The following is a 23,091-nucleotide window of genomic DNA, read 5'->3' on the forward strand; positions in this document are numbered from 1 at the left end:
GCCTGTCCACTATCTACAAGGCACAAGTCAGGAGTGTGATGGAATACTCCCCACTTTCCCGGATGAGTGCAGTTCCCACAACACTCGAGAAGCTTGACACCAGCCAGGACAAAGCAACCTGCTTGATTGGCACCACATCCACAAACATTCGCTCCCTCCACCACTGACACACAGTAGCTGCAGTGTGTACCATCTACAAGATGCACTGCAGGAATTCACCAAGGCTCCTTAGACAGCACCTTCTAAACCCACAACCACTACCATCTAGAAGAACAAGGGCAGCAGAAAGTTAGGAACACCGCCACCTGGAAGTTCCCCTGCAAGTCACTCACCATCCTGACTTAGAAAAATGTTGCTGTTCCTTCACTGTCGCTGGGTCGAAATCCTGGAACTCCCTCCCTAACAGCACTGTGGGTGTACCTACACCACATGGACAGCTGTGGTTCAAGAAGGCAGCTCGCCACCACTTTCTCAAAGGCAAATAGGGATGGGCAATAAATGCTGGCACAGCCAGCGAAGCCCACATCCCGTAAATGAATAATAAAAAAACCATCCTCCTGTGGTGTGTTCTAGGAAAATCAGGAAACATTAGGATCCTGAAGGATGCCTATTAGAATAGAAGTGTAAATTAACTGAAGGAGAAACAGCAGGTTATGAAATAAACTGTGCAGCCAGACTAAGATCAGAAGATGGATATGGATGAGAGAGTCCACTTTTCATCTGAGCTCATCCATCCTGACAGAGTCAACTTTCCCCATCACAGTGTCTGCTGCTGCCATCTAATTTGTCTAAAGGTTTATCATAAGTTAAATAGACTGGGTGTGCTGGTGTAATGAATGTAATCACATTTTATTGAAAAAACAGTTTACTTCAGAAGCAATTTGATGTTCGTGGTGAGTTGGAAGATGCATTCTTTATAATTATAGGAGGTACTTACCATGGAACAGAAAATGTGTTGCATAATATGTATTTCCTGAGGTGATGTCCATAAACAAAAATAAAATACAATGCTTTCTCTTTCTGTGGTTGCTACTGGAATTCCTTTTCTGTTTATCTATTTGTCTCCACTTTCTTTTTATGTCAAATACACTTTTACATTGTAGTCTTAATGGGGACGATTTTCTTCATATATATTAGGTGTTAAAGAGCCTCTGAGATAGTCAAGATGGGGTCTTGAGCTGCAGTGTCAGCTTAGCCTACCTTTGGCTAAATTAAAGAGTTGAAGTGTATGCTAGAAACAGCTGCTCCAAGGATCATTAAGGCACTGATTGATAATTAAACTGACTATTAGCACTTACTAAAGAGACTGCATGCCATTTTGATGGCTAGTGCTTCAACTAACGACCTTTCTGAATGAGTAAAGAAGTTGTTGCTGAGAATTTTGAGTGCTATTTAAAGCCATGCTCAGTTTTTGCAGTTCCCTTGCTGATGGAGATAGAGAGCATTTGAAGAGGCCATTTGAGCAGGAGACTTCCTGGAATACTTTGTCAGAACTTCACAAACGCTCTGTCAACATTTTTCCTGGAAAATCTCTGAGGACTTCACCTGAAGAGAATGGGTGCTATGTTCCTCTACCTTATTGGAGTCCTGATATAAGCCCCACCAGTAGAATATAGTGCTTGGTTATGGGGATCTTGCTAGAGGTCTCTCTTGGTCTGGAGCAGGAGGTGAGGCCAGTCAGAGCATCAGGAGAGAGGAACAGGAGGGCAACTTGGCTCCTCTCCGAACTCCACTGCAGGTGAAGGAAATCCCTCCTTCTCTGTACCTCCATCACCAACAGCAATTTGTATTCATATAGCACTTTTACTGTAATAAAATGTCCCAAGGTGCTTCATATGAGCCTTATCAAATTAAATTTGACAATGAACCACATATGGCGATATTAGGGTAGATGATTAAAAGCTTGGTCAAAGAGTTAGGGTCTAAGGAGTGTCTTAAAAGAGAGGCGGAGAGGTGAAGGGAGGAATTCTAGATTTTAGGGCGTTGGCATTTGAAGGCACGAGACCCATTGATGGAGCAATTAAAATGGGAGATGTTCAAGAGGCAAGAGTTTGAAGACTGCCGCTATCTCAGAGGGTTGTGAGGCTGATGGTGATTATGGAAACAAGAGTGAGGCTGTCCAGGGATTTGGCTGCAAGGGTGAGAATTTTAAAATCGAGATGTTGCTTAACTGGGAGCCAAAGGGCATCAGTAGGGTAAAACTAACCTGTCTCACGATGGTCTAAACCCAGCTCACGTTCCCTATTAGTGGGTGAACACTAATATCAGAATAAAGGTCAGTGCTGTCTGAAAGTAAAACATGAGAACAAGATGCACACAGACACTAGGGGAAAAAAGTACAAAAGGGGGAACAAAGTTCATGGACTGAAATTGGTGAATTCAATGTTGAGACCAGAAGGCTGTAAAGTGCATAATTGGAAGATGAGATGCTGTTCCTCAATTATGCATTGGGCTTCACTGGAACATTTGCAGCAGACTGAGGACATAAATGTGAGCATGAGAGCAAGGTGCTGAGTTGAAATGGCAAGTAATGGAAGGTTGAGGGGGAGGCAATGGCTTAGTCACATTGTCGCTGGCCTAATAATCCAGAGACCCAGGGTAATGCTCTGGGAACCTGGATTCGAATCCTGTCACAGCAGATGGTGGAATTTGAATTCAATGAAAATCTGGAATTAAAAGTCTAATGATGACCATGAAACTATTGTTGATTGTTGTAAAAACCCATTTGGTTCACTAATGTCCTTTAGGGAAGGAAATTTGCTGTCCTTACCTGGTCTGGCCTATATGTGGTTGACTCTTCAGTGCCTTTTGAACAAGTGCAATTAGGGTTGGACAATAAATGCTGGCCTAGCCAGTGATGCCCACATCCCATGAATGAATTAAAAAAAAAGATCAGGGTCATGCTTGTGGGCTGAATGGAGGTGTTCTGCAAAGGGGCAACCCAGTCTGCATTTGATCTCCCCAGTATAGAGGAGACCACATTGTGAGCAGCGAATACAGTATACTAAATTGAAAGTACAACAAGTAAATCGCTACTTCACCTATATTTGGGGCCTTGGACAGTGAGTAGGGAGGAGGTGAAGGGACGGATATTGCACCCCCTATGATGACATGGGAAGGAGCCTTGGGAAGGGGATGAGATGTTGAGGTGATGGAGGGATGGAGAAAGTTGCCACAGAGTGCTGACACGGAGATGAGGGGAAGATATGTTTGGTGGTGGCATCATGCAGGAGTTGGCAGAAATGGCGGAGGATAATCCTTTGAATCTGGTGGGGTAGAAAGTGAGAACAAGGAAGAACCATATCATAGTTCAGGGAGGGGAAGGGGTGAGGGCAGAAGTGCGGAAAATGGGTCCAGATAAGAATGGGGGCCCTTTTAGCCACATTGGGGGAAAGCCCTTGGTTGACGAAAAAGGAAGGGAATTTGGGTTAAGTGGGCATAGGGCCGAAGGAGCAGGAGCTGGTCTCAGACAAGATGAGCTCAGAGCAGCCATGAGGGGAGGAAGGAGAGAAAATAGAGAAAGGTTTGAGTTGATGCATTGGTTTTAATTTTCCAAAACTCCCTAGATTCAGGGAAGGTCCCATTAGATTATAAGATAGAAAATGTAACTCCATTATTCAAAAAGCGAGGGAGGCAGAAAGCGGGAAACTACAGGCCTATCAGCTTAACATCTATTGTAAGGAAAATATTAGAAGCTGTTATTAAAGAAGTTATAGTAGGGCACTTGGATTAGCTCAAGGTCATCAGGCAGAGTCAACATGGTTTTGTGAAAGGGAAATTGTGCTTAACTAACTTATTGGAGTTCTTTGAGGAAGTAATATGTACTGTAGATAAAGGGGAACTGGTGGATGTACTGTACTGTACTTAGATTTCCGGAAGGCATTTGATAAAGTGCCACATCAAAGGCTATTGCAGAAAATAAAAGCTCATGGTATAGGGGGTAACATATTGGCATGGATAGAAGATTGGCTGGCTAACAGTAAGCAGAGAGTCGGCATAAATGGGTCTTTTTCAGGTTGGCAAGATGTAACGAGTGGTGTGCCACAGGGATCAGTGCTGGGGCCTCAACTGTTTACAAGTTATATAAATGACTTGGATGAAGGGATTGAAGGAATGGTTGCCAAATTTGCTGATGTGCAAAGATAGGAAGGAAAGTAAGTTGTGAAGAGGACATAAGGCGGCTACAAAAAGATATATATAGGTTAAGTGAGTGGTCAAAGATCTGGCAAATGGAGCATAATGTGGAAAAATGTGAAATCGTCCATTTTGGCAGGAAGAGTAAAAAAAGAAGCATATTATCTAAATGGTGAGAGATTGCAGAGCTCTGAGGTACAGAGGGATCTGGGTGTTCCAGATGAATGAATCTCAAAAGTTTAGTATGCAAATACAGCCAGTAATTAGGAAAGCTAATAGAATGTTATAATTTATTGCGAGGGAAATTGAATACAAAAGTAGGGAAGTTATGCTTCAGTTGTACAGGGCACTAGTGGAGTACTGTATTGGTCACCTTATTTAAGGAAGGATGTAAATGCATTAGAAACAGTTCGGAGAAGGTTTACCAAACTAATACCTGGAATGGGTGGGTTGCCTTATGAGGAAAGGCTGGGCAGACTACGCTTGTATCCGCTGGAGTTTAGAAGAGTAAGAGGCCACTTGATTGAAACATATAAGATCCTGAGGAGTCTTGACAGGGTGGATGTGGAGAGGAACCTTTTGTGGAGGAATCTAGAACTAGGGGTCACTGTTTAAAAATAAAGGGTCACCTATTTAAAACAGATGAGGCGAAATTTTTTCACTCAGAGGGTCGTGGGTTTTTGGAACGCTTCCTTAAAAGGTGGTAGAAGCAGAGTTTTTGAATAAATTTAAGGCAGAAGTGGATAGATTCTTGGTAAGCAAGGGGGTGATAGGTTATTGGGGGTAGGTGAGATGCAGATTTCAGGTTACTATCAGATCAGCCATGATCATATTAAATGGAGCAGGCTCGAGGGGCTGAATGGCCTACTCCTGCTCCTTGTTTGTATGTAGAACCAGGATATGGGGGAACCTTAGAAGAAGCTTGGCCTGTTGGGTGAGGGAAAGGGAGAGGAGCAGCAGAGGCAGCTGATTGGATTTTCTCATTGTTGGTGACAAAAAAGTCCATGGGCTCATTGGAGATGAGGGTAGAGAAGACAGTAGGGAGGGGCTTAAGTAGGAAAAAGAAGCCTAAGGTTATCTTTTCATTCCAGGAAATACCTTGGAATGATGAGCATTTTGGCAGGCAAAAGCAGGACCCTGATAGTGTTTGAGGTGTCCCAAGCAAATTTGGCAATGAATGGCAAAATCAGTTGTCCGCCATGTCTGTTAATATCATCATAATGTTCACCAGGATCTCGAGTGCCCCCTCTGAGAAACTGCGCCCTCTCCTTCAGTCCCTGAGCCATCCTGAAATGTTCAGTTGTGTGTAACCCAGCGCACTCCACACCTTAAGTGGAAATGGGTGCGCAGAAGTTATATATATAATATATATAGTTCTGTCTTTTAAAAAAATATATCTTTCTGGGCATAAAACTATTTCAGTTGTGTGACTGCTTCAAAGCGTGTAAAAGTTTGAACCAAGAAGTGAGTTATTCCGGAATGTTTGTTTGGAGGTAAACATTTCAGGTACGATATTAGATGTTATCTTTTTCCCTTTCTTCTGCCTTCCTCTCCTGTAAGAATCCCTCAGTCAGCGAGGACGTTCCAATGTTGTAACTGCAGATGATTATGAGAGCGAAAGCAGCAGCATGATCAATCAAACCGTCGCCATGGCAATCGCAGGAGCCTCTGTTCCACAGCTTTCCCGACCGAGTAGTTTCTTGCTGACACCTGGGGTAACACAAACCTCTCTTTTTATTACTAGGAATCCTAGATGACAGTCTCAGGCCCATAATGCAAGACATCATCCATTTAAAAGAGTAGGAGAAAGACTGGTATAAATCAAGAATTATTGGTTAGTTGAGTTTTACCAGTTTTCAGGTTTTATCAGAAAACAAAGCCTAAGAGGATAAAGAGTTGTGAAAGAATTAGCATAGGAGATGATGAGTCATGATTTTAATGTGGTGAGGAAGGAATAATTTGCAGGACAATATATTTGCAACAATTTAAAGAAAGAAATAACTTGCATTTAGGATTCTTTAGGAACGGCCTTCACTTGCGCAGCTACTTTCAAAACCCCACTCCATCCTCAAGGCCTGTCTGTTTCTGCACCCTCTTTAAAACTGTACCATTTACTTTATATTGCCTCTCCCCAATCTGCCTATCAAAATTAATTACTTCACATGTCTCCTAGACGGCCTTTTTAGCAGTCCCAATCTCCCACTGAAGCCTGTTTTATAGAGGGTTAGACTCATAGGGTTATAAAAGTAAGGTGGGAGGAAGTTAACATAAACATAAATGCTGGTGTGGGTCGTGCCAACTGGCCTGTTTCTATGCTGTAAGTTCTTTGTAACTCAATGTACCCACCTTTCCTGACTGCAGGATATCAGAAGGTACATCACAGCCAATTAGGTATTTTTGCTACTGTTGTAATGTGGGGAAATATTGCAGCTGATTTGCAAAGAGCAGGATACCACAAACAGAAGTAAGGTAATTGATCAGATAACCTGTTTGTGATGTCGGTTGAAGGATGGATTTTAGCCAGCACACTGGGAGAACTCACCTGTTTTTCTTCAACCAGGATCTTTACATCCACTTAAGAGGGCAGACAGAACCTTATTTTAGCTTCTAATTTGAAATACTGTGCCTCCAACAATGCAGCACACCCCTAAGTACTACACTGACATGTCAGCCCAGCTCATTTACTTAACTCTCTGGAGTGGGGCTAAACCCCATCATCCCTGACTCGGAGGCAAAAGTGCCACTACCACTGAGCCAAGCTGAGACCTCCCAGGAAGGTTAACTAAGTGTAACAGTTACAAAATAAGAAGCAGAAAAGTGGGATACTAGAGATGACAGAAGAATCTTCTATGAAGCAAGTGAGTGTTAGTCAATAATAGACTTGCAGTAGTTCCTCTACACCATAATGTTAAAGAGTTCGAGTGACAAGAGTCTTTCCTTTGATTTGTTTTAGACTGGGCGCCAGTACACAACCTTCTCAGCAGAATCAAGCCGCAGCTTGTTGATTTGCCTCCTCTGGGTTTTAAAAAACGCAGACAATATTGTTCTGCAAAAGTGGTTTGCAGATCTCTCCATTCTTCAACTAAATCGCTTGTTGGACTTGATGTATCTCTGTGTATCCTGCTTTGAGTACAAGGTACAGTTATATAAAAGACACTTCAACTTTCCTGTTTCTTTCATAGTCTATTTTAAAATATTGCTTGATGTACGTATGCTTGTGCGTATCAAACTTTTAGTCAGCCATATGGCTAGTGGAGGCAGCAGTAGAGGTGCTCCAATTGACTGCAATACTTCTGTCTGACGGAGGCTTAAAAAAAGATCAGTCAGTATTCTTGCTTTGGACTGCTATCCTGTGCTTCCTGCTGCAAAGTTTATACATTTATGGTTGTCAGATAAGGTTAGAATGGAGCTTTTTTGTGATGCCCTCCAGAGTCAAATGTCTTACTTAACACCCCTTGTCCAAATTCATAGAAATGTACTGGAGAAATGCAGGTGTTCCTGCAATAATATCCTAGGAAGAATCAGCACCTGAAGGACATTAAAAAAAGTGCCATAAAATTTGCACGTAAGAGTTTTAAAAAAGATGAGGTAATTACTGAACATTTACTTAACCTTGTGTCAAATCATTACAGGGCAAGAAAGCTTTTGAACGAATGAACAGTCTGACATTCAAAAAATCAAAGGACATGAAAGCAAAACTTGAAGAAGCAATTCTTGGAAGCATTGGAGCTCGGCAGGAGATGGTTCGTCGTAGCAGAGGGCAACTAGGTATATTCATCCTGTTTGCTATCATTGTTCTCCCTTTACCATCTTGTTTGTAACTATATACTTGTCAGAACCCATTTTCAAAACCACATCTCTATTCACAGCATCTTTCTCCAACCACAACTTATTTCACATGGTTTCCAGTTGAACTTTCCTGAAACGTTCGTCATATTTAATGTTTCGCCAACTATAGCTCTCCTCATTTTATAGAATCTGCCCTCTCTGCCATGCACTGCCGCATGAATGCTGTTAACTTCTCTAACACGATCTACATTGTAACTATCCAATCTATATTGTAACTGTCCAATCTATATTGTAACTGTTCCTATCCTCAGTTCCACATCATTCTGCAGCTGTGTTCCTTAATCAAAGAAAAACTTTGTTTTCCTTTCAGAGAGTAATGACTAGAAACTAAAGTTGTGTGTCAACCAATCCCAGAAATTTTCTTCACTTTTGTTGTCTTCTAACCTCATCTCTCCTTTCAACCCTGTTTCTGGATTTTCAGCACCTTCTTTGACCTTCATCTTTCTGCCTTTGAATAATCTGTTTTCAGAAAGGGCTACAACTTCATCCCTGAAATAATTTTTTTCCATGTTTGTTTAAGTCTTTCTCTCTCTCTCTCTCTCACATATATATAAGATGTCTAAATTTTAGTAATTTAGTAGTAAGTAACTTAAGTGTTGTTGAAAGAAAGAGAGAGGCTGTTGAAGCTTTTCGTCTTGCACTCATCAGGACAGATGCAAGACTGCCAAATTTCAAAGGGAGCAACAATTTATACTGCATGAGAAAAGGGGTGCTGATTGGTTGGCAAGTCGACTCTGACTGCATTGCCATGGTGAATGCACCAGGTAACTATTGTTTCCCAGGCATTTGTTTAATTCAAAAGTGTAATGCCCGGACATGTTCCTTTTACCTGCAGAAGACAGGTGCCTGCTCTTGAATATAAGACCATAAGACGTAGAGTAGAAGTAGGCCATTCGGCCCATCGAATCTGCTCTGCCATTCAATGAGATCGTGGCTGATCCGATAATCCTCAATTCTACTTTCCTGACTTTTCCCCATAACCCTTGATTCCCTTACTGATTAAAAATCTGTCTAACTTAGCCTTGAATATACTTAACGACCCTGCCTCTACAGCCATCTGCAGTAAAGAATTCCACAGATGACTACCCTCTGAGAGAAGAAATTCCTCCTCATCTCTGTCTTAAATGGGCAACCCCTTACTCTGAGATTATGCCCTCTGACCCTAGACTCTCCCACAAGGGGAAGCAAACTTTCAGTATCTACCCTGTCAAGCCCCCTAAGAATCTTATATGTTTCAATAAGGTCACCTTTCATTCTTCTAAACTACAATGAGTACAGGCCCAACCTACTCAACCTCTCCTCATAAGAAAATCCATCCATCCCCGGGATCAACCTAGTGAACCTTCTCTGGACTGCCTCCAATGCCAGTATATCTTTTCGTAGATAAGGAGACCAAAACTGTTCACAGTATTCTAGGTGTGGCCTAACTAGTGCCTTGTATAATTTTAGCAAGACTTCCCTATTTTTATACTCCATTCCCTTTGAAATAAAGGCCAACATTCCATTTGTCTTACCTATTACCTGATGAACTTGTATGCTAACATTTTAGGATTTATGCACAAGGACCCCCAAATCCCTCTGTGCTGCAGCTTTCTTCAGTCTTTCTCCATTTAAATAATATTCAGCTCCTCTATTCTTCCTGCCAAATTGCATAACCTCACACTTTCCCACATTATATACCATCTGCTACGTTTTTGCCCACTCACTTAACCTGTCTATATCCCTCTGTAGACTCTTTGTTTCATCCTCACCACTTACCTTCCCACCTATTTTTGTGTCATCCGCAAACTTGGCGATAGCACATTCATTTCCCTCATCCAAGTCATTAATATATATATTGTAAATAATTGTGGCCCCAGCACTGATCCCTGTGGCACTCCACTAGCTACAGGTTGCCATCCTGAAAATGCCCCTGGTATCCCAACTCTCAGTCTCCTATTAGTTAGCCAGCCCTCCAGCCATGCTAAAAACTACCCCCAACACAATGGCTCTCATCTTATTAAGTATATGTAGCTGCTAGCAAGCACATTGTGAGCCCGACTGATAATATTAAATTGGTTGTTAGTGTAATTCTTAGCACACTCTGGATTGTTCAGCAAGTGCTGTCCAATCACAGAATCACAACTAATGTTAGACATTATGTCCTGAGTTTTGCAAGCACGGACTGGTTGATTGCAATCAGTACTCTGCCTATTGTGAACAGCTGAAGGGACGTTGTTTGTTACGGTCCGCCAGTCATTTGGGTGTACGACCTACATACCTGACATTGCGCCGACACTGAAATTCATATACCACATCACTCATTTGTGTGGTAGGCAGAATGTCCTTTTAGCTTGATGGCAGCATCCTGTTAGTGGAAATTACCACTCATCTTGCTACTGCATAGTAGCAGCTTGAAATGGCTAGCTTCAAGTGTTGCTCAAATTTTTCAGATTCCTTAACCCTTCCAGCGTAATTTGAGGTAGATTGGGCATTTTTTCGGGTCCGAAATTGGTGGCCTTAGGCCCATTCATAAGCATGCGTGATACACAGAGAGAAATGATCTGATCAGAGTACCCATTATCTCGCAGGATACGTAATTCATCTGTACCAACGAGTGGCAGATCAGATCAAGACAACACGCCCCTTTGGCAGTTTGCGATAGGCAGAGTATTAACCATACTCAAGCAGCCTGTGCTTACAAAACTCAGAGCATGTCTCATGTTAGTTCCAATTCTGTGACTGGACAGCACTTGCTGAACAATCCTGAGTATGCTAAGAATTACACTAACAATCCATTTAAGATTATCACTTGGGCTTGCAATGTGGCTCACTTACGCTTGCTAGAAGCCACAAATATTCATAAGCAGGGACCTGTCCTTGGCAGGCCAAAGACAACATGTCCAAGCATTGAGCCTTTTTTGAATTAAACAATCCCCAGGTGCATTTGCCATGGCAACATCTTGATTAATCAGAGTCGACTTGCCAACCAACCCTTTTCTCATGCTATCTAAATTGTTGTTCCCTTTGAAATTTGGCATTCTTGCATCTGTCCTAATGAGTGCAAGATGAAAACCTTTGACAGCATGTCTCTTTTTTTCAGGAATTTCTAAATCAGTAATAAAAGCTAACTTAACTGTTTCTATGTGGAGGTGACTTTTCCATTATTTTGCACAAAGCCTTTGGGGAAGTATTTTAAACAGTAAGTGCTGTCCTCTTAAGCATCGATTACTGTGAGCTCATTTTAATGTTTCTTCTTTGTGCTTGATGTGCAGAGCGAAGTCCATCTGGAAGTGCATTTGGAAGCCAAGAAAATCTGAGGTGGAGGAAAGATATGACCCACTGGCGCCAAAACAGTGAAAAACTCGACAAGTGCGTTAAGTATTAGGAGGTTAATAAAGTACACATAATGAAAAAAGCACCAAAGTACCTGTTAATGAATTTTAACTATCTAATAGTTTGTGAAAGTGGAATAGCAGTATGAATTCATTGTACAACACCAGCAAGAACAATTGTTGCGCCTAAATGGCCTCTGGTAAGATGCATCTTAATAGGTGTTCTGATGCTGGGGTGCAAAGCCTCCTACACCTTAGAATGTGGAGCCAGCACAATGCTCTAGAAGCAGACTACATTGTATTGCACTTGGAAATTGATCTGTCTGTTTAAGAGACCCTATGCCACCCATGTGAGGTCAGTAAACTAAAAGGCCAATTGACTTAACCATGTGCAGCCAAGTTAAGTGGTCCTGAATTCTTGTGAAACTTGAAGCTCCAGTTTGGGCACATAGATGCAGACACATATTGACACTGCGCATCTACAATGGTGCTCTTCAAATTGGAGGTAGTTTTACGCTTGGAAAGCTGTGACTACCTTCAGTGACCTAGGCGAGGGAAGGGTTTTTTTTTAAAATGGCGGGAAAAAATTGCTTCTTATTACTATCTCATCAACTCTGTTGGAAAGTGAACATTCATAATGCCAGGTCATGAACGGATGAGACTCAGACATGATGGGCTGAACCTTCCTGGTTCCACTGAGGCAGCTTTCATGGTAGGACCAAGAGAAAGGTTGAACACAAGGGTGTTGGACCAGCGGGCCGATGTATTCCCAGCTCCAGCCAGCCTCATTGGAGGTCACGTGAAACTGGCAGTGGCCACCATCCTGGCAGTGGGAGTTATCTAATCTGCATATTTAAGTGTCCACAGGCGCTGATTGGGGACACCGCTGGGATCTTCCTGGTGGTATGCAGGCCCCCACTGAGGTTGAAACTGGGCAGGTGCCTGGAGGCGGCTTGCCAGTGGCTGGCCGTGTGGCCTGCAAGGTCTCTTTCACATCCCCCCACCGGAGACACAGGGATCTGTGGGGCCAAAGTTATGGCCACAGTCCATCCAGTGCAGGGCTTTCTCCTAAACACGAGTGACCTGGCAGCTGTGGCCACAATTTATTTTGATAAATAGAAACCTCTTCAGAGCTTGCCTTAAGATGAAAGCACCCTTGTGGTCTCCATGCCATCCATCCAAGGCTGCAGGTCCTCTGATTGGGCCTGCAGCCTCAGGAACCTTATTCAGACAGTGGATGCAGAGCTGGCCAATTAGGAGGCTGCCACCCATACATTGCATCGGCGGGTGCTCTGCCAGTTGGTGCTGGCCTGGGACCTGGAAATGGTTCTGACCTGCAATTATTTTTAAAGGGGTTAAGATCCTGCCTGATGTCTCTCCTGCATAAACAGCCTGCCAAACTCATTGGTCTACACCTTTACAAACAGAGTAGATACTTGGTGATGGACTAGAAGGAAGCTTTCATCCATAGAATCATGCATTAGATGAAAAGCAATTCTTTCATTTGTTTTCATAAATAATAGTTATCACATTTCAGTGATTTATGTGAAGTGTTTAGGATATTTTAAGAGATTTGATGAGGCTTTATACTTTATCCCTCTCCTGAAAGCATTGACTTGGGATAAACTATGGATCCATGAATGTCTGCACCTCTCCCATATTTAATTTATTGACGTGTAAGCAGGCTGTTCCACCATTGAAGCAATAATTTCTGAGCTTGATCCTTTCTTTATCTGACATTCATACATATTCTCTATCCACCAGGGTTAATTGAATGTGCTAGAACCTTTGGCTAATTTTATTAGCTTCGTCTGTAGTATATGAATTTTTTGCCTGTCTGAGGAGATTGTGTGGAGGTTGGTGTGGGCAAATGATGGTGTGGGCAAATGATGGTGTGTGCTGGAATGGGACAAGCCCAATGGACTGAATGCTCTTCTGTCCCTTTTCACATCCTTCTATGCTCATGCAAAGGTCAACTGTAGTGCTTCTACCACTGACTTGTCACATATTCGTTAGCTCAGCACAGATTGGGGACAGAGCCTGGTACTCCTCCCAGTCTGTATGGCTCAGTGCCACACAGGTAATGGCATTAACCAACTGAGCCAGTTCAGGTTACCAATAGTGATCCTACTTTAGCATTATTGGGTGTTAAGATTTGCTGTTGTTCTATCTCACTGTCTTTATTCTAACTCACAGCTATAATTATTTCTTCACATGTGCTGTTTTGTTAAAGAAGCCAGAAATCTGTCAGGTACGGTAACACTGGCTGCTGCTTCCATCTCTGCTTCTGCATAATATGGGTGAAAAAAATTAAAACTTTGTAATTTCATCCCTGAGTTGCACCTAGGATGAGATTGCATTCTGTGTAGTGCGTTAACCTGCTAGGTGTACACGTGTGTGCTTGTATTAATAATTATTGTGTGGTGAGATCAGCAAAAAAATAATTTTAAGTCTAAAATGCAAAAATGAAAAGTTTTGTATAAATGTTAGAACATTTTATAAAGTGGTTTTGATCTTTTAAAAACTTTAGTTGCAGATGCTGGTGTTTTTTTTTCAGTTATATCAAGAGAGGTCACTTGTGTGTATATTTTGACCTGAAGACTAGGCTTCTGCTCCTATTTCAAGCATTTAAGCTCCAGTGATGGCTCTTGCCAATGGGCAAGTGCTTCTCATGCTATGGTGCTGAGCCATTTCAACTGGGGGAACATTTCATCCAAGCACCTTGAGTAACAAAATCATAAACCCACTCCTTATAAATGGACTCACAATTTCAATAAAACACATTGATAAAATCACTTCCCTCACCACAGCCACCCCGCCCCCACCTCCCAAGGAAATTTCACTTCTCAATCTTAGCTGATCTCAGCCGGGGGAAGGGTAAGGAATCTACAGTTAACTTTAACACATCCAAGATCCCAACTGCTGATCACTGTCCGGTGACAATAGAGTTGCATAACTTTACTCCTTGGATGAAACACTGAAGGGCGCCAAACACTTTTGACATTGTACCACAGCGCGAGCCAAGAAACAAAGATGGGGAATTTAAAATGATGCAGGGTGTACATTCCCAAATAATGATTTGTTCTGAACCAAGTCTTCATTTCCTACATTGTAACAATAACTCTACTTCAAAAGCAATTTATGGGTTGTGAAATGCTTTGAGATAACCATGGTCGTGCAAAGCACTATATAAATGCAAGTCTTTCCTTTTTTCTGAGGTTGAAACTTCATCTTTTGGAAGCACTTCTTCCCATTAATTCTTTATTCTTGGTTTGCAACATACATTTCAACACTAGAGGGTGGAACTGCTCCTTTATGATCTCCAGTACTGTCCTAAAAATGGCCATTAAGAGCTCGTCTCACTGATGCTCGCAAACCTCTACTCATGCCGAAGTGGCAAGGCTGATGGAGGATCATAGGTGCTAACTGCTCCAGTCTTTCTATGGTGTAGCATGTTATGGCTCCAACACACTTAGCTATCCAAGCCATTGGAACAAACCAATATAATTATCTTGTGGATAGCAGAACCACTTGCAATAGAATTTGTTCCATAGCATGACCCATTACCCCGAATTCATCCCATTTATATTGCAAGGTGGATTTGGCAATGCTGGGACACCTGTACAATTATTCAAAGATGGTGAACTCAAATATTCTTGCTGTTTTGCATTGCTGGCCTGCACATGCAAACAAAGAGGTTACTTTGTCTGTTACCAGAATAATGTGTTAGCTGTTCATGTTTGCTGCCAGTGACACTTTGTCTTTGGAGGCTAGGACAAAACCACTAACCTAAGTGGTGTCCTGTGCCTCCAAAGAAATGTATAGTCCTCATTTATACTATAGTGTACTGTAGAAATAGTGCAATCAGTTTCATCATTACAACGCTTATAACATATTTCCACCCCATTTTCCCTTCACCTGAGAAAAAAGATACAGTAGTAGGATTATAGCCCTGGACAAAATGTTAGTCACATCACTTTGAATTTAGCCTAATGTTGAAAGAGTGGCTGAGGGGCTGGGGATATTGTTCAAACAGATGTTGGAGCACTTTCATGTGAAATATTGATGCTGACTAGAATGTAGTAACACGCAATAATCTACTGCTGTATAAACAGATTTGAGCGTATGCACGTGGGATAATGTATACTGGGAGTGAGATAAAATTCTGTATTTTGTCAGTCTGGTTTGGCTTGGTGCTGTCATGGCCACTAATGTGTTTTGCACTATTCTTTGCCCAAATAATTCCCCTAAATTAATTTTATAGATAAAAGGCCAATAGTATAGTTGTCAAGCTATAATGGTCTATGAATATGAATAGGCCTATCTTCATCTTATCTTTTTGGTTTACTTGATCTTCTAGTACAATCGCTGTCTGTGTGCATTTCTTTCAATGCTTGAAGTATATGTTTGCAGAATGCTTCCTCAGCATATCAGCCTGGACATTGAAAAGTCTGGGGGAGCTCTGCTTGAGCTGGTTCATTTGCTGATCTGCATGCAGCTTGAAGATAAAACACTAAAACTGCATTTACAGAAAATAGTAGCACGAATAATGAAATGCAAAATATGGCATTTAACTGTTTAATGCTTTATTCTGCAGAGTTTCATCGAATTGATTTATTATAAGTTGTGATTTTCATTTATGATATATGCAAGATTCTATTTTACTGTATTATTTTTGATGTCATTGTTCTCTTGGTAGTTATTAAGGATATTTCCTGACCATAATGAAAATAAGTGACTACCAATTTCACTTGGATTATTTTCTGATTTTTATAGTGCCAATAATCAAGTTTGTCAGTGAAGAGCCTGAGAATTCACAGTGTAACTTAGTTGTGAAAAGCAGATTTTGTGATTAACTTAAGGTTGTTCAAACTCATAGATTCATTGTTACTTGGTCAGATCTTGCAAATAAATATTTCCTCCTTTCGTTTGACCCTTCTCTTTCTCTCTCTCTCTTTTCTCTCGCTCTCTCTTTTCATCCCTTTCTCTCTCTCCCTCTCTTTCTATATCCCTTTCTTCCTCACTCCATTTGTTCTCTCTCTGCTGACATATGTTGGTCTTCATCTATCTCTTTATTCCTCTTTATACCTCCTCTCTAAACCTGCCTTTCTGGAATTAACTGCTGTGCAGCTATATGTAGTGGCATTGTAAATTATTCATAAGAACATGTTTATGATTTCACTACACATTGTGAATAGAGCAATTGTTTTCTTCCCCTCTCACCTTCCTGTTTCCCTCTGCTCCCCCCACCCCCTCACTAACCTATACTTGCTCCCTCTCTCCCCTTTTCACAGTATTCCCTCTAATTAAACTAGCATGTATAAATTATGACCAGTTGAAGATTGTTATTCGCCTCGTTTAGGAGAAAGACTTCTGAGTGCATTTGCTGCATTTTAAAATCACCAACAAGACTCAAATTTGTTTTGTATCTTGTTAGTACTGTGTCTTTAAAGTGGTTTTAGGGGTTTGTAATACCCAGTCATCAAGTGTTTTCCCTCATTAATGTAATCTTGTCCATTGCACTTATGTAATGAATGGTATCACACATATTTCGCCTGAGATTTGAGAATAGGTGGCCATCTGTTTTAATCCTCTGGTATATGTCCTTTGGTGGAGAACAGGATTCCTGATTGATTAACATCTACTGCTTGAGCCATTATCTTATTTTGTCTAGTCCTTTTGCATGTTCCTGACGTTGCTGCATTTAGAACCATAAAACTATAGAAAAGTTATGGTGCAGAAAGAAGCCATTCAGCCCATAGTGTCTGTGCCAGCCATAAAAAGAGAAAAAAGGAAACTAGCCGCTCATTTTTAATCCCACATTACAGCACCTGCTCCATAGCCTTGCAGATTTCAGCACTTCAGGTGCAGACCCAGATACCTTTTAAATGAATTGAGCATTTCCGCCTCAACCACCAATTTAAGCAGTGAATTGCAGATGCCCGCCGCCCTGTGGGTGAAAAAGTTTTTCCTCGTGTCCGCTCTAATCCTTCTAACCAATCACCTTAAATCTATGCCCCCTGGTAATTGACCCCTCAGCTAGAGGAAAAAGGTCTTTCCTGTCTGCCCTATCTACTCCCTTCATAATTTTGTACACCTCAATTAGGTCACCCCTCAGCCACCTCTTTCTAAGGAAAACAACCTTAGCCTATCTAATCTCTCCTTATAACTGCAATTTTCTAGCCCTGGCACCATTCTTGTACATCTCCTCTGTATTCTGTCCAGAGCAATTATGTCCTTCCTGTAATGTGGTGACCAGAACTGTACACAAAATTCCAGCTGTGACCTAACCAGCATTTTATACAGTTCCATCATTACGTCCCTGATTTTTGTATTCTGTTCCTCGTCCAATAAAGGAAAGCATTCCATATGCTTTCTTTACCACCTCATCCACCTGTCTGCCACCTTCAGGGACCTGTGGACATGCACTCCAAGGTCTCTCACTTCCTCAACCCCTCTCAATACTCTCCCGAATATTGAGTATCCCCTTGCTTTGTTTGCCCTCCCCCAATGCATTAGCTCTCACTTTTCTGGATTGAATTCCATTTGCCACTTTTCCACCCACTCAACCAAACAACGATATCTTTCTGGAGACAACAGTTAGCCTCTTCACTATCAAGAATACAGCCAATTTTTGTGTCACCTGCAAATTTCCCATTCATGCCTCCCACAATTAAGTCCAAATCATTAATATGTACCACAAATAGCAAGGGCCCCAACGTAGCCCTGTGGTACACCGCTGGAAACCGTTTTCCATTTGCAAAAATATCCATTGACCATTACCCTTTGCTTCCTGTCGTTGAGCTAATTTTGAATCCAACTTGCCACCTTCCCCTATATTTCGTGTGATCTCACTTTTCTGACCAGTCTGCCATGTGGGATCTTGCCAAATGCCTTACTAAAATCCACATAGACAACATCCACTGCACCACCCTCATCAATCCTCCTTGTTACTTCCTCAAGAAATTCTATTACAATAGAAAGACATGATCTTGCTGTAATAAAACAATGCTGACTATCCCTGATCAATCTGTGCCTTTCTAAGTGAAAGTTTATCCTGTCTCTCAGGATTGATTCCAATAATTTTCTCACCACCAAAGTCAGACTGACTGGCCTATAATTATGTGGCCTATCCCTCGCACCCTTTTTAAATAATGGTACAACGTTCACAGACCTCCAATCCTCTGGTACCTCGCCTGTATCTAGTGAGGATTGGAAAATGATCCTCAGAGCATCTGCTATTTCCTCCCTGGCTTCCTTTAGCAACCTGAGAAACAATCCACCTGGCCCTGGTGATTTCACCGTCTTCAAGGATGCCAGTCCCCCCAGTACTTCCCCTCTCATTATGCTTATTGTATCTAAAATTTCACACTCCTCCTTAACTAAAATGTCTGCATCATCCCTCTCCTCAGTGAAGATAAAGACAAAGTACTCATTGAGAACTCTGCCCACATCTTCAGCATCAACACACAAGTAACCATGCACATCTCTGATAGGTCCTACCCTTTCCTTAGTTACTCTCTTGCTCTTAATGTACTGGTAAAACATCTTTGGGTTTTCTTTGATTTTACCTGCCAATACTTTGTTGGATCCTCTCTTTGCTTTCCTAATTTCCTTTTTTACTTCACCCCTGTACTTTCTATACTCCTCTAGGCTTCCTACAATATCAAGCTTTTTGCAACTGCCCTGATAACCAGGGGGCTCTAGATTTGACTGTACCACTATTTTTCTTCATGGGGACATGTCAACACCACTTTTGAATACTTCCCACTGATTTGACACCATTTTCCCTTCTAGTAGCTGTATCCAATCCACTTTCACCAGTTTACCTCTCAGCTTTGTAAAATTTGTCTTCCCCCAAATTAGAATTTTTACTCCTGTTCTGTCTTTGTCCTTTTCCATAGTGATGCTAAGTCCAACTGTATTATGGTCACTGTCACCAAATTAATCACCAATGCTACTTCATCCACTTGCCCAGCTTCATTTCCTAAGACTAAATCTAGAATTGCACCCCCTCCCGTTGGGCTTGTTACGGGATGGCTAAAAAAGCTCCCTTGAATGCAGTTCAAGAATTTTGTGCCCTTTTGTGTCCTTCATACTGTTCGTATCCCAATTGGCATTAGGGTAGTTGAAGTCTCCAACTATTACTGCCCTATTGTTTTTGCAGTCAGAAATTTGCCTACATATTTGCTCTTCTGACTCCCTTCCACTATTTGGGGGTCTATAGTACACTTCTAGTAATGTAGCTGCCCCTTTTTTATTTCTGAGCTCATATGGCCTCACTTGATGCTTCATTTAGCATATCATCCCTCCTCACAGCTGTAATTGTTTTTTTTAGCCAATAATACTACACCCCCACCTTTTTTTAATCTCCCTCCCTATCCTGCATAAAAACTCTATATCCAGGGATGCTGAGCTGCCATTTTTGCACCTCTTTAAGCCAAGTTTCTATTATAGCAATGATATCATGCTGCCATGTGTCTATCTGTGCCCTCAGCTCATTGGTTTTGTTTGCTATACTCCTTGTATTTACATATATACCTTTTAACACTTCCAAATTCCTGTGCTGTATGCTTTTTAATCTGCTTCTTCTGTCTTTCAGAGTCACTCACTAATTCTCCATCTCCCATTCCCTGCCCTGAATTTGCCCTCAGGTACCCAGCCCCCTGCCAAACTAGTTTAAACCACCCCCCCAACAGCACTAGCAAATTTCCGTGCGAGGATATTCGTCTGGTCCTGTTCAGGTGTAGACTGTCTGGCTTGTACAGGTCCCACCTTCCCCAGAACCAGTCCCAATGCCTCAGAAATATGATGCCCTCCCTCCTACACCAGCCACGTGTTCAATCGCTCAATTTTCCTATTCCTATACTCACTTGCACATTGGACTGGGAGTAATCCTGAGATTACTGCTTTACCTTACAGGTCCTGCTTTTCAATCTCCTTCCTAGCTCCCTGAAATCTGCTTTCAGGACCTCATCCCCTTTCCCACCTAATTCATTGGTACCAACATGGACGATGACCTCTGGATGATTACCCTCCCCCAGCCGCTCCATGACATCCTTGAACCTGGCACCAGAAAGGCAATATAGCATCCTGGAATCATGTCCACGGCCACAGAAATGCCTGTTTGTTCCCCTAACTAACGAATCCCCTATCACTACTGCTCTTCTCCTATTCTTCCTCTCCTCCTGTACAGCACAGCTGCTTGTGGTGCCAGAAACCTGGCTCTGACTGCACTCCTCCAAGGAATCAACGCCCTCACCAGTATTCAAAACGGAAAACTGATTAGTGAGCGGATCCCAGGGGACTTGAGCTGCAAAGACTATGGGGAAGCTGCTCATTCACACTAAGATGCTCAAGTAGGGGACTACTTAATACCCTCCCTAAAGTTCATGCATTTCATAGTTACAGCCAGACTTTCACTAATTTTGCTGTGCAATGCTGAATTCTTTATTGTTGTATTTTTTCATGAGATGGGGGGTTGCTGGCTAGGCCAACATTTGTTGCCCATTTCTAATTATCCTTGAGAAAGTGGTGGTGAACTGTCTTCTTGAACCACTGCAGTCCATGTGGTGCAGGCACACCCACAGTGCTGCTGGGAAGAGAGTTCCAGAATTTTGATCCCATGACAGTGAAGGAATGGCAACATAGTTGCAGTTGCTGCACCTTTATCTTTCGGTGCATTATTGGAAATCTGCCTTTGTTCTTTCATGCATGCAGTCCAACGCTTTATCTGTTCACTTCACTTTTTCCTTTTGCCTCCAATGGAAGTCCCACTTTTTTCCCATTGCAAAAGCTGCCTCCAAGAACTTGGTTTCCTCTTTTGCGTCAACAATAACAACTCGTGATTTTCAGTGAAGTCTAACCATTAAAGCAGGCTCCGACATTTCTCTTGTATTCTTGAACAGGGTAAGTTTTCATCCATTATCATTCAGCTGGGTAGCGCTGCTCTCGTGTGGTTCCATTTTTACCGATATAATCATAGCCAGAGAATCAGCTTCTCTTCCTGCTTCCACATTGTTACCGCTGGTATCCTCCAAAGATCTATTCTTGACACCCTCCTATTTCTTATCTACATGCTGCCCCTTGGTGACACCTTCGAAGGCACAGTGTTAGTTTTCATGTGTACACTGATGACACTCTGCCCTACCGCCATCTTTCTTGATTCTTCCACTGTTGCTAAATTATCAGACTGCTAATCTGACATCCAGCACTGGATGAACAGAAATTTCCCCTAATTAAATATTGGGAAGACAAGCCATTGTTTTCAGTCCTGTTCCAAACTCCGTTCCCTAGTTATTGACTTCATCCCTCTCCCTGGCAACAGTCTGAGATTAAGTCAGCCTATTTGCAACCTTGGTGTCACATTTGATCATATTCGTGCCATCACTAAGGCCATCAATTTCCACCTTCGGGACATCAGTCGACATCAGCCCTATTTCAGTTCAGCTACCGCTGAAACCCTATCCATGCCTTTGTTACCTCAAGACTTGACTATTCCAATACACTCCTGACTGGTCTCCCACATTCTAGCCTCCATAAACTTGAGGTCATCCAAAATTCTGCTGCCAACGTCTTAGCTCGCAATAAGTCCCATTCCCTTATCACCCCTGTGCTTGCTGACTTACACTGGCTCCTGGTCAAGCAACTTCTTAATTTTAATATTCTCATCCTTATTTTTAAATCCCTCCATGGCCTTGCCCCTCCCTATCTCTGTAATTTCCTCCAACCCCATAACCATACCAAAATATCTGGGCTCCTCTAATTTTGCCTCTTGTACATTCCCAATTATATTTGCTTCACCATTGGCAGCCATGCCTTCAATTGCCTAGGCCCTTACCCCTCCTCCCCCTTCCCCCTCCTCTCCCTTGCCCCTCTCCTCCCCTTGACACTCTCCTGCCCCTTGCCTTTCCCCCTCTCCTCGCTCTTACTCCAGCCTCATCCTTGTTCCTCCTCATCTTTGCCCCCTCCTCCCCCTTTTCCTCTCCTCCATCCTGCTCGCAACTCCCCTCTCCTCCCCCTTGCCCCTCTCCTCCCCCTTGCCCCTCTCTTCCCCCTTGCCCCTCTCTTCCCCCTTGCCCCTCTCTTCCCCCTTGCCCCTCTCTTCCCTCTTGCCCCTCTCCTCCCCCTTGCCCCTCTCTTCCCTCTTGCCCCTCTACCCCCTCTCCCCTCCTCGCCCCTTCATCTCCCCTTTGCCTCTCTCCCTCCCCCTTGCCTCTCTAACTCCACTCCTTGCCCCTCTCCCTCCTCCTCAGAATGTCTCTATTTTATTGTACTACAATAATTACTTCTCTGAACATTCCTGAAATGAAAATGCACTACTTTATGCCATTGCTCATTCCTGTTAAACCTCTTTCATCCTTGGCTTCGTCTCCATCTTATTCTTTCCCAGGAGCACTACATTATGAAATATTTTACATTCCTCAGTCTTTTCCATCTATATCAACATGTGAAATAGGAGCAGAAGTAGGCCATTTGGCCCATCCAGCCTGCTCCGCCATTCAGTAAGATCATAGCTGATCTTTTTGTCTTTCGAGTTCCACATTCCCATCTACCTTCAATAACCTTTAATTCCTTATCCTAACAAGAATCAATCTACCTCTGCCTTAAAAATATTCAGTGACCCCCACCTCCACTCCCTTCGGAGATAGAAAGTTCCAAAGTCGCACAACCCTCTGAAAGAAAAAAATTCTCCTCATCATTGTCCCAAAAGGGCAAACCCTAATGTCCAGTCTTCAAAACCTGAATTTATCACCACTTAATGGCAACTGCCTGAATTTTATTTGGCTTTGTT

At 42.4% G+C, this 23,091-nt stretch overlaps 1 protein-coding gene across 13 annotated transcripts in view; it reads left to right on the forward strand.

Moving 5' to 3' along the window:
• The window catches only part of dock7 (dedicator of cytokinesis 7), a 174,644-nt gene that overhangs the window by 114,696 nt on the left and 36,857 nt on the right, over positions 1–23,091 (forward strand). For 12 of the 13 annotated variants that reach the window (XM_078561325.1, XM_078561327.1, XM_078561328.1 and 9 more), the window contains 4 exons: positions 5,695–5,849; positions 7,088–7,270; positions 7,767–7,902; positions 11,238–11,334. In XM_078561325.1, the coding sequence (XP_078417451.1) occupies positions 5,695–5,849; positions 7,088–7,270; positions 7,767–7,902; positions 11,238–11,334 (571 nt within the window). Of the gene's footprint in view, positions 1–5,694; positions 5,850–7,087; positions 7,271–7,766; positions 7,903–8,631; positions 8,748–11,237; positions 11,335–23,091 lie in introns of those variants that run through there. The other variant, XM_078561336.1, reaches the window with a different exon arrangement.

Source organism: Cetorhinus maximus, chromosome 17, assembly GCF_964194155.1.
Source record: "Cetorhinus maximus chromosome 17, sCetMax3.hap1.1, whole genome shotgun sequence".
NCBI classification, from domain to species: Eukaryota; Metazoa; Chordata; class Chondrichthyes; order Lamniformes; family Cetorhinidae; genus Cetorhinus; species Cetorhinus maximus.